Here is a 13,565-nt window from a genome sequence, read left to right on the forward strand (position 1 = left end):
GTGGAGCTGCTGCCTATGTAGAGCATCCATCATTCAAGAGGTTTTGTGTGCCTTAGAGGGTAGCTGCCTGTGTTAGCAGTAGACAGCAAGGCAGCTCAATAGCTCTCAGAACAGTCTGTGTGTGAGGCAGGAATTTCACATTGTCACAGGAAGTGTTTTGCTGCTTGTTTTTACTTTATCTGTTTTTGATATAGTTTAACATCTGCAGTTGCACTAACTATGACCTGCGCAAGGACAGAGCTAATCAGTGTGAATATTGGCTTCGGCCAATTGAATGCCGCCTTATTTTAAATAGCACTAACATTTGTGATCATCTGTGGACTGAATTTCAGTCCTGTTATAAATTAAAGGCTGCTCGTTTCCTGCCTGTGCCATAGTTGAGGGGTTAGTTTAACCATTTACTCACCCTCCAAAAGACTCGTTCATCTTCGGAACACAAATGAAGATATTTTTTTATATTATCTCATCTTTTTTAATCAACGCAACCAAAACTTTCAAAGTACAGAAAGACATCATAAAAATATTAATTTTAACTAAATGGTTTAATCCAAATCTTCTAAAGAAACGCAGATTTAATTCAGCCTTGTAGTCATATATAAACTTTGATCCATGCATATACACAGAGAACATCAAATATGGTCAAATGTAGCTCAACTGTACTTAAGTGACGACATGCAAACATTGGTTGTTGCGTTTGAGCTTCCGTTTACCATATTCAGTGTGCTCTGTGTTTATTAATGTTTATATACACATAAAGGCCTACATTTGACCTCTTCAAGTATGCGTGTGTTTTGAAGATGTTTTGAAGAAGGCTTTGGGACAACATAGTAAGTAAATGATGACAGAACTTTTGGGTGAACTGGCCCATACAAGGAATTTGTTCTTTCTTTTTGTCCACTTTTTTAAAAATCTAATACGTATGTTTATTCAGCAGCATTTTAGCATAGCTATGCTAGAAATGTTGAAAAAGATGATTTAAGGCATTTATGTTTAATACATAAAAAATAAAGATGTTTTAAATTTTGAATCATGTTTGTTGCTCATTTATTCTATGTAAACAGGAATGAATCATTTTATTTAGCTGTATGATTTAGTATTTTGTATTTCACACATTCATACTTATCTAAAAGAGGTTTTTATCCCTGAATTTATTCAGGATATGCCAGTTTGTATCATTTTAAAGCGGATATATTTTTGAAAATGAACAAATTGTATGGTTTTATATCATTACAGAGAAATCATTCTGTTAAAAAACTGGTGAATATATAGAAGATAATGTTTTCTTGTTAAGGATAAATGTTGATGAGCAAGCACTGCAGAGTTCCACAGAATTGGACGACCTGTCATTCTTTCAGCTACCAATGAAAGTGTAGTACTATTAATGCTTCCCTGTCTAAATCCATTGCACAGATTTCCCCCTAAAATCAGCATTGCAAATGTGGACAGGTCTGCAGATTCTGTTTGTGCCTGCTGTTAAGAATCATAATGCCCTTCCCTGAGAAACTCTGCTGTGCTATATGCCACAAGTCCATGTAATGACATGTTGTGTGTGTGTGTATATCTCCCTCTGCAGCCTGGGAGGCCTTATAGTTCCCCCTCAGCATACGGAGGAAGGCGTGCTGGAGGCTGTGCTGTTCTCCATGGGTCGCACAATGACTCAAGAGGAGGTCAAGCAGCTGATGCAGCGCACCGTTCAGCAGGTGGCGGGAACCCTGAGCCTGGATTTGGACCGGGCCGAGCACCTGCTAATTCACTGCAAGTGGAACGTGGACTTGTTGATCCAGCGGTACACTGACGACCCAGACGCCCTGGTCCTGGCTGCCGGCCTCAAGATCCGCAACCCTCAGCCGGCCCCAGGCCCCGGGGCCCAATGTCCCGTGTGCCTTTCACAGTCCAAAGAGAGTGACCCCCCTCCCATGCTCTGCTGCATGCATTACTGCTGCAGGGTGAGTGTGGGGTTAAAACCTCCTCAGAATTCATTACTGTATAAAAGTTTGGGGGCAGTATGTTTTTTGTTTTTTTGTTGTTACAAAATATTTATTTTTCATATAAATGCTGCTTTTATCACTTTCTATTCTTGGAAAAAAATGAATGGTACAGTGCAAATACCCGCCTTATTGGTAGAGGCTATTTACACTAACTCTGCCCATTGACATCAGGAGCCTGTTGCACAAAACTAGGATAAGGGATTACGCTGGGATATCTTGGTGATCCTGGCTCAATTTATCCGCTAATATACAGTTGTCTTTCGTTATCATTATCATTCTTGATGTGTGTGTGCCTTCAGGGTACATTTACACGACAGCGGTGTACTAAATTTTACATACAGTTGACATGTTTCCAACAGGTTTTATTTTACACATAAATTGGAAAACCTCATAGGAAAATATTTAAGAAACCAGTGGTGTATCATACCTGCACCACTCAATTGTAATATTTCAGAATAATCCTGTTTTACTCAATTTTTGATTAAATAAATGCAGACTTCAGCACCAAGATATCCCGGCTTAATCCCTTATCCTAGTTTTGTGCAATAAGACGCTGGGTTGTCAACAGTAGCAGTATAGCTGTAAGGCGTGTAGCAGAAAGATTTGACCCAAATCGATATGCCTTCGAATCCGGATCGGAAAGGCAATTATTATCAATAAAAATAAAGCAAATATTCGAAAAGTTTAAATAAAGTGTCTAATCGTGTGTAATAATAACGTTTTTAGGGGGTATGTGTAGGGAGGGCTTTATTGTCCTAATAAGGGGGCAGTGATTTAATATTTTAATAAATATAATTTGCACTCAATGATATTGCATAACCTTTAATGTACAACACTGAGGTGAAAATTGTATCTGCCACTAAAGTATAAATAGTATCTATTTTTTACACTTATACTGCTATTTTTACAGTGTTAACCGAATCTATCTCGAACCTATAACTGTTTCTTGAGCAGTAAATCATCATATTAGAATGATTTCTGAAGGATCATGTGACACTAAAGACTGGAGTAATGATGCTGAAAATTAAAACAAAAAACATTTTAAAATATATTCAAATAGAAAACAGCTATTTTAAACAGGTGCGCAGGTATGGCGTCAGAACCCGGAAGTCTAATTCACCGCTGGTTCCTTCGAGATTTTCCTATGGGGTTTTATTATGGGGTTTTTCAATGTGTGTAAATAAAAACTGTTGAAAAAAACTCAAGTTATGTTCATAACATCGTTTTTTGCTATGGGTGGATGTAATATACTTTTGTAGAACAAAACGTCAAAGTATCAAGTCATGTTTCCAACAGGTTTTATTTTACACATAAATTGGAAAACCCCATAGGAAAATATTTAAGAAACCAGTGGTGTATCATACCTGCACCACTCAATTGTAATATTTCAGAATAATCCTGTTTTACTAAATTTTTGATTAAATGACTTCAGCATAAGAGATTACTTTCAAAAACCATTTAAAAAAACCTTACCAACCCCAAACTTTTGAATAACCATTGCTAGTCAGTTGCAGGTAGTATTAGAGGGAGGGATATTCTCATTTTATGTAGCATTTGATTGTTCAGTGCAAGTGGATTACAAATATTTTGAATAGGGATGCACAATTTATGATATCTGGCCGACATATGTTAATTTTATCAATATCGGTCCAATAAGAAAATGTTCCCAATATATTAAAGCCGATAAATAATGGATAAAGGAAAATACATTTGAGTACAACATGTGCAGTGTCTGTCATATAGATAACACAAAATTATAATGAGAACATCATAATAATTGTGTGCTTGGGAAATGGCTTTTTATGGTGAGACTTGTTTTTGTAATCAGGCTCTCAAAAATTATAGAAATATTTGGTTTTAGATTTAGCCAATATATTGGTTATCGACTTTCAAATATAAAGTTATCGGGATCAGACAAAATTGTCACATTGGCATCCCTAGTTTTTTTTTTTTTTTTAGACGCGTTCATGTGAACAAATGTTCATATTTTGGGTGATACACTGCCGTATAGATGACAGACAGCTAACATACAGCCTAAAAGTCCAGTTTTGATTTCATTAATATGACAGCGTAGCTCATATGGTATAAACCCTCAAACATGTTAAATGTTTGTGACGCTATGCTGAACTATGCGTTTACAGTTCTGTTGTCATGCGTTTTCTCCATTTCCCATTAGTCCTGCTGGCAGGAGTACCTCACTGCTCGTATTGAACAGAATCTGGTCATGAACTGCGACTGTCCAATCACAGACTGTCGGGCTCAGCCAACCTCGAAGTTCTTCCAAAACATCCTCACTGATAAGGATACCATTGCCAAAGTATGTGCAGGGTCAACACAAACACACACACACACACACACACAGTTGAGGTACTTGAGAATGAGTTTGTATCCTGTGCTTTCTCCCGCAGTATGAGAGCGCCCTTCTGCGAGGCTTTGTTGAGTGCTGCTCCAACTTGACCTGGTGTACCAACCCTCAGGGCTGTGACCAGATCCTGTGCAAGGAGAACATCGGTAGCATGGGCACCTGCTCCAAGTGCTGCTGGTCTTCCTGCTTCAGCTGCAACTTCCCAGAGGTAATCTCCCTAATGTGGCATCTTAAAGGGTTAGTTCATCCAAAAATGAAAATTCTCAGTAATTACTCACCCTCATGTCGTTCGACACCCGTAGGACCTCCGTTCATCTTCAGAACACAAATGAAGATATTTTTGTTGAGATCCGATGGCTCAGAAAGGCCTTCATTAACACCAATGTCATTTCCTCTCTCAAGACCCATAAAGGCACTAAAGACGTCGTTACAAAGCCCATCTCACTACAGCGGCTCTACAATCATTTTATGAAGCGAAGAGAATAGTTTTTGTGTGCAGAAAAAAACAAAATAACGACTTATATAGTGATGGGCTGATTTCAAAACAAATATTCGAACGGTTATGAATCAGCGAATCGATTCAGATCACGTGTCAAAATGCTGAAATCATGTGACTTGATTCGGCGGTCCGAATCATGAATCGATACGCTGATTCATAACCGTTCGAAACTGTTTTGAAATCGGCCCATCACTATATAAGTCGTTATTTAGTTTATTTGCGCACAAAAACTATTCTCGTCGCTTCATAAAATGATTGTGGAGCCGCTGTAGTGAGATGGGCTTTGTAACGACGTCTTTAGTGCCTTTATGGGTCTTGAGAGAGGAAATGACATTGGTGTCAAAGGGAAAAAAGGCTTTTCTGAGCCATCGGATCTCAACAAATATATGTTCATTTGTGTTCTGAAGATGAACGGAGGTTTTACGGGTGTCGAACGACATGAGGGTGAGTAATTAATGAGAGAACTTTCATTTTTGGGTGAACTAACCCTGTTAATGCTACGGTCTTTCATGAACACTCAAAGATTGACTGATAAAGAAAAGCCTGTTCATAACATGTGCGGCTCATGTTTCAACTCAAAATAAGTAAACACATTTTGTGTAATGAAAATTAAAGGTATAAAATGCACAGTTTCTTCAAATCTCATGTTAATCGTGATTACCTATAGAGTAGTATTGCATCATTCATATCTCTGAAGAGTCTTTAGTTTTATCAGATTTATAAAAGACAGCTATGGTGTACAGATTCTTTCAGAAAACAGCCGAGCTCGTGGAGGCGTGCAGTGGGTGGAAATATCCACAAGCAATACGTCATACCGCTTTATTAGACCGTTTTCTAAAGCCTCGCAATCTATTACAACCTCAAACTCCATCTCTGCTTATGCTGAGAATTTGGGTTGCTTAAAATGGTCATCTGGAAACGCAACGTGTGCCGTTTCATCAGATTTGTAAGGTTAATCATTTATAAACCTACTCATACATCAGTATTTTTCTAAATAAGCAAACTGTTCATTGTGATTTCACTCTTTTTCGTTCTGAGTTTGATGTCCATTCTTGTTCAACAAATTAGTAGTTCAACAAATTAGTAGTTCAACAAATCTTGTTCAACAGTGGCTGTAGCATTAAGTCATTTTAAAGGCTTAGGTCTTTGCTTAGGTTTATTTTCATTACCTAAAAAGATTTGGATTAATCGTCAAAAAACTGACCGATTACTCAATTACTGAAATAATCATTAGTGACAGCCCTGGTCTGTTGCTCACCTAAGACTGCTTTTGATTTTTTTTTTAAAACAGTGAACAGTAAAAACAGTGAACATGTTTTATGTATTGTAAAATGTAGTTTATTCCTGTGATCAAAGTTGTTTTGATGCCTGTAGGTAGACTTTATTAATAGAGATATAAAGCAGTATTTAACTATGCTCTGCAGAGTTTGTCTGCAGAGCAGCTCCAGAGTCTTGACAGTCTTCTATACAGGTTTCCATATACTCTAATACAAGTCAATACATGTTATGAATTGCAATATTGTTTATCAACCTTTGGCCCCAACCTATATTATATGAAACGAGGCCTCAGTTCATCACATGTTTATCATATGATGGTAGCACAAAGAGGCATCAGTTCATCACATGTCAGCACAAGATCACAAGATGGCTTTTAATGGCAGCTCATCTTATGTGAGAACGTTTTATTCTCTTTTAAACCTCTACATACACAGTTAAATATGACTATAATAGTAGAATAACTTTTTATGGTAACACTTTAATTTAGGGTTAAATTTTCACTATTAACTAGTTGCTTCTTAGCATGCATATTACTAGGATATTGGCTGTTTATTAGCACTTATAAAGCACATATTAATGCCTTATTCTGCATGACCATATTCTACATCCCTTAATCCAACCAATACCTAAATTTGACAACTACTTACTAACTATTAATAAACAGTAAATTAGGAGTTTGAGGCAAAAGTCATAGTTGATAGTGAATGTGTTCCCCAAACGAAAGTGTTACCCTTTTTAACATAAATGGTTATATTCACCCGACCGAGTGATCAGGATCTTGCATCACTCTGAAGAGGTTTATTCTGTGATAACAACCGGCTGGGTGTACATTATCCCGCTTATTACACGGCTACTAGTCTCAAATAAATTAGACACAAAATATTGTCTTGAGATTAAATATTTCATTAGCTCTTCCGCAAAGCTTCCACAAAGAAAATCAGTTCCAAACTGCTTTAAGTCTTTATCTATTGCTGCTAAATGTTGAAAATGAATGCTGAAAGGGTTAGTTCACCCAAAAATTAAACCAAGCCTATGATTTACTCACCCTCAAGTCATTATAGGTGTATATGACATTCTTCTTTCAGACAAATACAATCAGAGTTATATTTAAAAAGTCCAGGCTAACGTTAATCCCAGCAGTAGTTGTAGCTGTTTTTGAAGTCCATAACAAATGCAGCTGTCCGTCAAATAACGTGCTCCACACGGCTCCGATGGGTTAATAGAGCCTTCTGATTCGAATCGATGCGTTTGTGTAAGAAAAATATCCATATTTAAAACTTTATAAAGGAAACCCGCCTTGAAGTCTTCCATTGTAGCCCTGGCAGTTTAATTATTTAACAGACACAAGATGGCGCCAGCGTTAGGCAGCACCGGTCAAGATAACTCGTAGTACCCGGATGAGCGGTTGTTATCTAGAAATAACATACCGCTCAAATGCACGATGGACCAATCAGAATCAAGTATTCGACAGAGCCGTGTAATAAGCTGGATTAATTTGTATTTGGTTGAGTAGAAATCTTCCAAAGTGATGATGAGGTTATATTGGGTATTGTGAGATTCACCAGATAAACTTTAAAAGTAAGCCTTGGTTTTATGAAATGAGCGAGATTAACACCTGCGCTTGTGCTGTGTAATCTTTACTCACGCCTCAATAATCTCTCTCGTTCAACCATCAGGCGCACTACCCAGCCAGCTGCAGTCACATGTCTCAATGGATGGATGATGGAGGCTATTATGAGGGAATGAGTATGGAAGCCCAGAGTAAACATCTGGCCAAGCTTATATCCAAACGCTGCCCCAGCTGCCAGGCTCAGATTGAAAAGAATGAAGGTTGCCTACAGTGAGTGTACATGCACTAGTCGGTTTAGTTTATAAAGAAACAAAGAGTGTGTATTATTTGATCTATTTGTTTGCTGTTATTAAATTGAAGAACTATGCAACAGTTAACTTTACTATTACATTTCTATCTTGTATCTATCTCCACGTAGTATGACATGTGCCAAATGTAATCATGGATTTTGCTGGAGATGTCTGAAGCCATGGAAGCCAACACATAAAGATTATTATAACTGCTCCGCTATGGTAAGTATCTTCAAAAGACATGAAGTGTGTCTCGAATTGAATTGTGATCTGGTAGATATACAGCATATATAAAGCAATTATTAATCAATAAAGTACACAGCAATGAAAGCATGAGACTGTAAGCCATCAATGTTGCAAAATAGACACACTCACACACACATAGGGAAATATGAGACTGGTGAAACACACACACACACACACACACACACAGAAAGAGAGAGTAAGATCAAAGGATGGAATTCTTCCCTTGTGACCTCCAGGCCTATTGCAGCACCTGTTTATGAAAACAAAAGCCAACCAGACAAACAAAAAACTTGACAAAAATAGTCTTTGAAAAGCTGTTGTTATATATTAAAAACAACAACCTGAAAAAAATTGCCAAATATGTGCAAAAATCCCTAGAATTCACAAGCCTTTCTACAGAGAGCTGTAAATCCACTAGTGGTAAAAATGTGCTATTGCATGATAAAAATGCTCAATGTGTCCACCGGATGGCACCAATCTCATTAAAGAAATTGAGACCTAGGCTATATATATATATATACATTTTCTATTGTATTCAATGGGAAAAAATGGGTCAAAATTATTGCATAAATATTAATTATAAATCATAAAATTTTCTCAAAGCACCCAAAAAATGAAATAAAATATATTATAAAACAAAAATATATTTCTTTGATTTTACAAAAAAAAAATTGTATCTTAATCCCAAGAGGGTGGGGTAAAGTGTTTTATAATTATTATTCTTTTTTAAATCGTTGCTTCATTGGAATGGTATGAAACTTTGTGACTTTATTGGTACTTGGTATATGATCATCCCAAAAAATTGGGGACAGAATTTGAAAAGTCTAAGTGTAAAAAAAAAATAATAACACTCAGGACCTTCGGGTGAAAAATGACCCCCATAGGAAATGAACGGGAAATTGGCAAAAATATGAAAATACAGTTTTTTTGTGCATATAATCTACAAATCAGAAAATTATCTCAAAACACCAAAAAAGAAAAGAAAAAATATTGAACAAAAATATATCTCATTGATTTTACTCAAAAATGTTTTAATCCCGCCCTCCGGGTCCTTTTAGACCCAAAGGTCCTGAGTGTGACCCATTAATGAAGAACCCCAGATGGTTAAAGGTGCAGTGTGTACATGTTAGTGGCATCTAGCGGTGAGGTTGTTTATTTTTTTGGTTATTTTGTTTATCAAAAGCAAAATAGCACACTGTAGAGAAGATTATCCGTTTAGGGCTACTGTAGAAACAAGACAATGCAAAAAAACTGATGACTGCTGTAAGTGGACTCATGGAGTATGTAGATAGAAATGGTTCATTCTAAGGTAATAAAATTAATTACGGTACATTATATAAGGTCTTTATACTCCACTGAAAACGATTTTTTTTTCAATATATCCTCATAAATACTACACACTCCACCTTTAATCAAACCTACCAACCCTATCAGTAATTTTGTCTCCTACATTTAAAATGAGAGACACTGATTTTAAATATTTAAACTTATTGCCTAAAAATTGTCTCTCTTAATATGCAATCACAGGTGAGTAAAGCTGCAAGACAAGAGAAGAAGTTCCAAGATTATAACGAGAGATGCACATTTCATAACCAAGCCAAGGTTTGTTGGAGCCGTCGTCACATTCACTTTTTTACTTTTGAAATTCTGTACAAGAATGTGAGCATCTGTCTATTGTTTTCTGCAGGACTTTGCGATCAACCTGGAAAACAAGGTGTTTTCTATAAATGAAGCTTTACAGATGAAGTCTTTGACGTTTGTGATAGACGCCTGCAAGATTCTTGCCCAAGCTCGAAAGGTGGGAATCGTATATGGCTTTAAACAAATGTAAATATTTTCAGTTGTTTTATTTTTCTGTCCTTATGGTTGTGTTTGTGTCATTGGTCTCGTAGGTGCTGGCGTACTCATGTGTATACAGCTATTACAACCAGGACACTGAGAAGATGGATGTGATGGAGCAGCAGACAGAAGCTCTGGACCTTCATACTAACGCCCTGCAGATCCTGCTTGGTGGGTGTTGGGGAACGCTCACTCTGCACTCTGACAATCAGTTTTGTTTTTTGACTAATGATGAGAAGACAAAGAAAACAACTTTCAAAGCATTAGAATTCACAGAGACCACAAAACATTTTTAGCGCTCTTTGTTATGGTTATATTTTTCTAATTCATAATCTCAAAATGCCTCCTGAGTTTAAGGGATAGTCCACGCAAAAACGGAAATTCTGTCATCATTTATTCACCCGTATGTTGTTCCAAACCTGTATGAATTTCTTTGTTTTGCTGAATATGACAATAAGAGATATAGAGCCAATGCAATGCAGAGATACAGCCTCCGAGTCGATCTTGTATCATGCCTCAAATTTGTTGCAGTGGTATTCGAAAAAGGTTTCATCTATCCACATAAAAATCCAAAACTCGAATTTTTTGGAAAAAATCTGACAAACTGTAGCCTGACAAGCCTGACCCACATCAAGATGTTTGGTCTGGAAACTCACCATTGACGGCTCAATCCGAGGGGCGGGATAAACGGTTGTCTTTCAAACTCCCTCTGCACGCGATAGGATAGCGCTACAACCAACCAGAGCAACGAAGGTGAAGCAGAGCTCGCTGACTGATTAAACATTCGCCGTATCCGGTCGGCTAAACTCCGAACACATCTTCCCTTTTTAAGAATGACTTCAGTGCCGTTCTTTGTTCTTTACTCAGAGAAAAGCTGAACTCCAAGTCTTCCAGAGTCTCAGTCAAAGCTGATTCGAAAGACCGCCGTTCGCCAGTTTCTGTGTTTACTAGAAGCACGCAAACGCAACTCGGCCGTTATGTTAAGCCCCGCCCACCGATGATGTGATTGGCCCGGCAAGAGTTTGGCGTTTACAGCTCAGAACTGTATTGAGAGTTGCTAGAAGACACTCACGGGCAGATTAAATTTCCTGCCGCTAGGGTGCGTCTAGATTTCTACGCTAGACAAACTGTAGAGGAGCTCAAAAGTAGTGCTGCGTCCCAATTCGCATATTATCCTTCCTAAATAGTATTTTAAAAAATAGAATTAGTATGTCCCAAATCATAGTATGTTGAAAAGAGTATTCCAAAGAGATTCCCCGGATGGTTTACTATTTCCGGTCAGAATTTCGAAGTGTTGATCGACACACACTCTAATGGCTGATATTGCCCACAACCCATTGGAAGTTTGACGTGGATTCAATTAGAACTACAAATGCAGATAAGTCTTAAAAAACTACAAATATGACGGTTGTGCAAGTCCGACATTTAAGCAAGGGGGTAATCTAGCACTCTGAAAGCGTTCCACCCATAGGGGCGGCCATTGCTGACCAAGCCATCACCTGCTGTTAGCATCCCATTGACTCCCGTTCATTCAGAGTCACTTTGACAGTGAATAACTTTACATCTGAGGCGTTTAAAGACTCCATTTGTCCATTGTTTATTTATAGAGAAACACGGCAATGCATAAAAGGCTCCGTTACCTTGTATCTTACACTATCGCCCCGCAGAAGCTGTTTTTGTAAAAAATAGGCTAACGATTGCGTCATAACCAACGCGACTCTGTCGCACAGTTGAGAAATTACCGTATAGACAGGAGGAGAAGCTCAGAAGCAATCTTTTACTGTCTATGAGACAGTCGGGGGGACGTGGAGACATAAAGTCTGTCTAAAGTCAAGGGAGAAAAATGGGTAGAAGCCCATAGTGAGCCAAAAGCAACGGGAGAAAATATTTAAACAACATGATTCACATTTCACTTTCCACAACTACTAGAAGACCTACAGCTGTCAGACAGGTTGCTACAGTCTGAGCCTGCGCAGTTCGCTCAGCCATCAGGAAGTGAGTGCTTCTAATTGACCTCATTTTCCACTGTTGAAATCTATGGGAACGCTCTGTCCATTTCTTTTACTGTCTGCATTTAAGTAAAGAGGATTAGATAAAGGGGTTTGAGTGATCAATTATCAGTATTTAACCTGATGAAAATATATTTATTCAATGTTATCCACATTATATTTCACTTGCAGCAGCATTGTGAACTATTGTAATGATGCATTTAAAAGTTAATGGCCAAACGTATCATTATATTTAAACTGCAAAGACATGAAGAGAGTCTCTAAATTAAAGACCCACACGTGAGGTTCGACCGACTATGGCAAACTTGTTGTCTATGTTCTCTGCATAAACCAAGTAATCTATTAAGACAAGTTTCATTACAATAGGCTGATTTAATCAAAAAGTTATTAGCATTTTTGGAAATGTCATTATTACTTATTATTAAATTATTGCCCCGAAACTTTGAGTACTGTTAGGGCATGGTGCCTTAGACATGGTGCCTTAGTGTCATAACGATACGCCAATCTGTCCATAAAATAAAGCATTTTACAACAAAAGTCTAAATGGCCGACACCCAAAATGGCTGATATGGGGAATTTGAGTATCGTTTGACTCAGCATTATGCACTGAATCAAACTTTGTGTTTTTTTTTGTTTTCAAATCGTTCAGAAAATATGAGCAAATAGGTGGAGAAAGGTTTGATGAATTGACTTGAATTCTAAAACTTCAGTCGGCATGGTCTGAAGATGATCTGGTTAGATTTTCATGAAAATCAGAGTTCAGAAAAGTAGAAATATATTCAAAATGGTGGATGATTTTTAATTACATCAATCGGATTGAGCAAAGGAATCAGAGCAACAGAGAATTTTGTTTCTAGCCCTTATGGTTGAACGTTTATTAGCATACACATAAATTAAACTGGACAGTTGGTGCCCATTTACTGTGAACCGAGAAGCTTTCAAACACTGAATATAGCAGATCATATTGCATTTTACTTTGAGTTTTTCATCAACATGTGAATCCTGCTCTAGTTCAATTGTGCTTCATTATTCTGATGCATTATTTATACTATAATAAAATGAATTGTGCTTTTGCTTTCAGAGGAGACCTTGCTGCAGTGCACTGATCTTGCATCCTGTGTCCGACTCCTAAAACCTGAACATCTTAACACTGGCCTCGAGCTTATTCGCCGGATTCAGGAACGTCTTGTGGCCATCCTCCAGCACTCCACTCAGGTACATCTACTCTTACATATTCTCACTTGTGTACTTTTTTTAGGCTTAAACGTGAACTTGTTTATTAAAAGCCTTCAAAGCAACACATTTGACCATCTCCGATTGGCAGGACTTCCGTGTAGGATATCAGTCCAAGACTGGGCCAGACCAGGAGACGGCGCAGGCCTCTAATCTGGCTAACAACACGGATGCCAACAAAGAGTGAGCCACTGCACATTTACAGGGAAATCCTACTGACACATGCAGATGTTTTCAATGTTTTGTTA

General features: G+C 37.7%; 1 protein-coding gene across 6 annotated transcripts in view; it reads left to right on the plus strand.

Moving 5' to 3' along the window:
• The window catches only part of LOC137045716 (cullin-9), a 75,740-nt gene that overhangs the window by 60,863 nt on the left and 1,312 nt on the right, over nt 1-13,565 (plus strand). For 5 of the 6 annotated variants that reach the window (XM_067422590.1, XM_067422589.1, XM_067422591.1 and 2 more), the window contains 10 exons: nt 1,574-1,946; nt 4,165-4,305; nt 4,397-4,561; nt 7,807-7,970; nt 8,119-8,212; nt 9,764-9,838; nt 9,924-10,034; nt 10,129-10,246; nt 13,166-13,299; nt 13,409-13,500. In XM_067422590.1, coding sequence (XP_067278691.1) covers nt 1,574-1,946; nt 4,165-4,305; nt 4,397-4,561; nt 7,807-7,970; nt 8,119-8,212; nt 9,764-9,838; nt 9,924-10,034; nt 10,129-10,246; nt 13,166-13,299; nt 13,409-13,500 — 1,467 coding nt within the window. Of the gene's footprint in view, nt 1-1,573; nt 1,947-4,164; nt 4,306-4,396; nt 4,562-7,806; nt 7,971-8,118; nt 8,213-9,763; nt 9,839-9,923; nt 10,035-10,128; nt 10,247-13,165; nt 13,300-13,370; nt 13,501-13,565 lie in introns of those variants that run through there. The other variant, XM_067422592.1, reaches the window with a different exon arrangement.

This window comes from Pseudorasbora parva, chromosome 17, assembly GCF_024679245.1.
Source record: "Pseudorasbora parva isolate DD20220531a chromosome 17, ASM2467924v1, whole genome shotgun sequence".
In the NCBI taxonomy this organism is placed as follows: domain Eukaryota; kingdom Metazoa; phylum Chordata; class Actinopteri; order Cypriniformes; family Gobionidae; genus Pseudorasbora; species Pseudorasbora parva.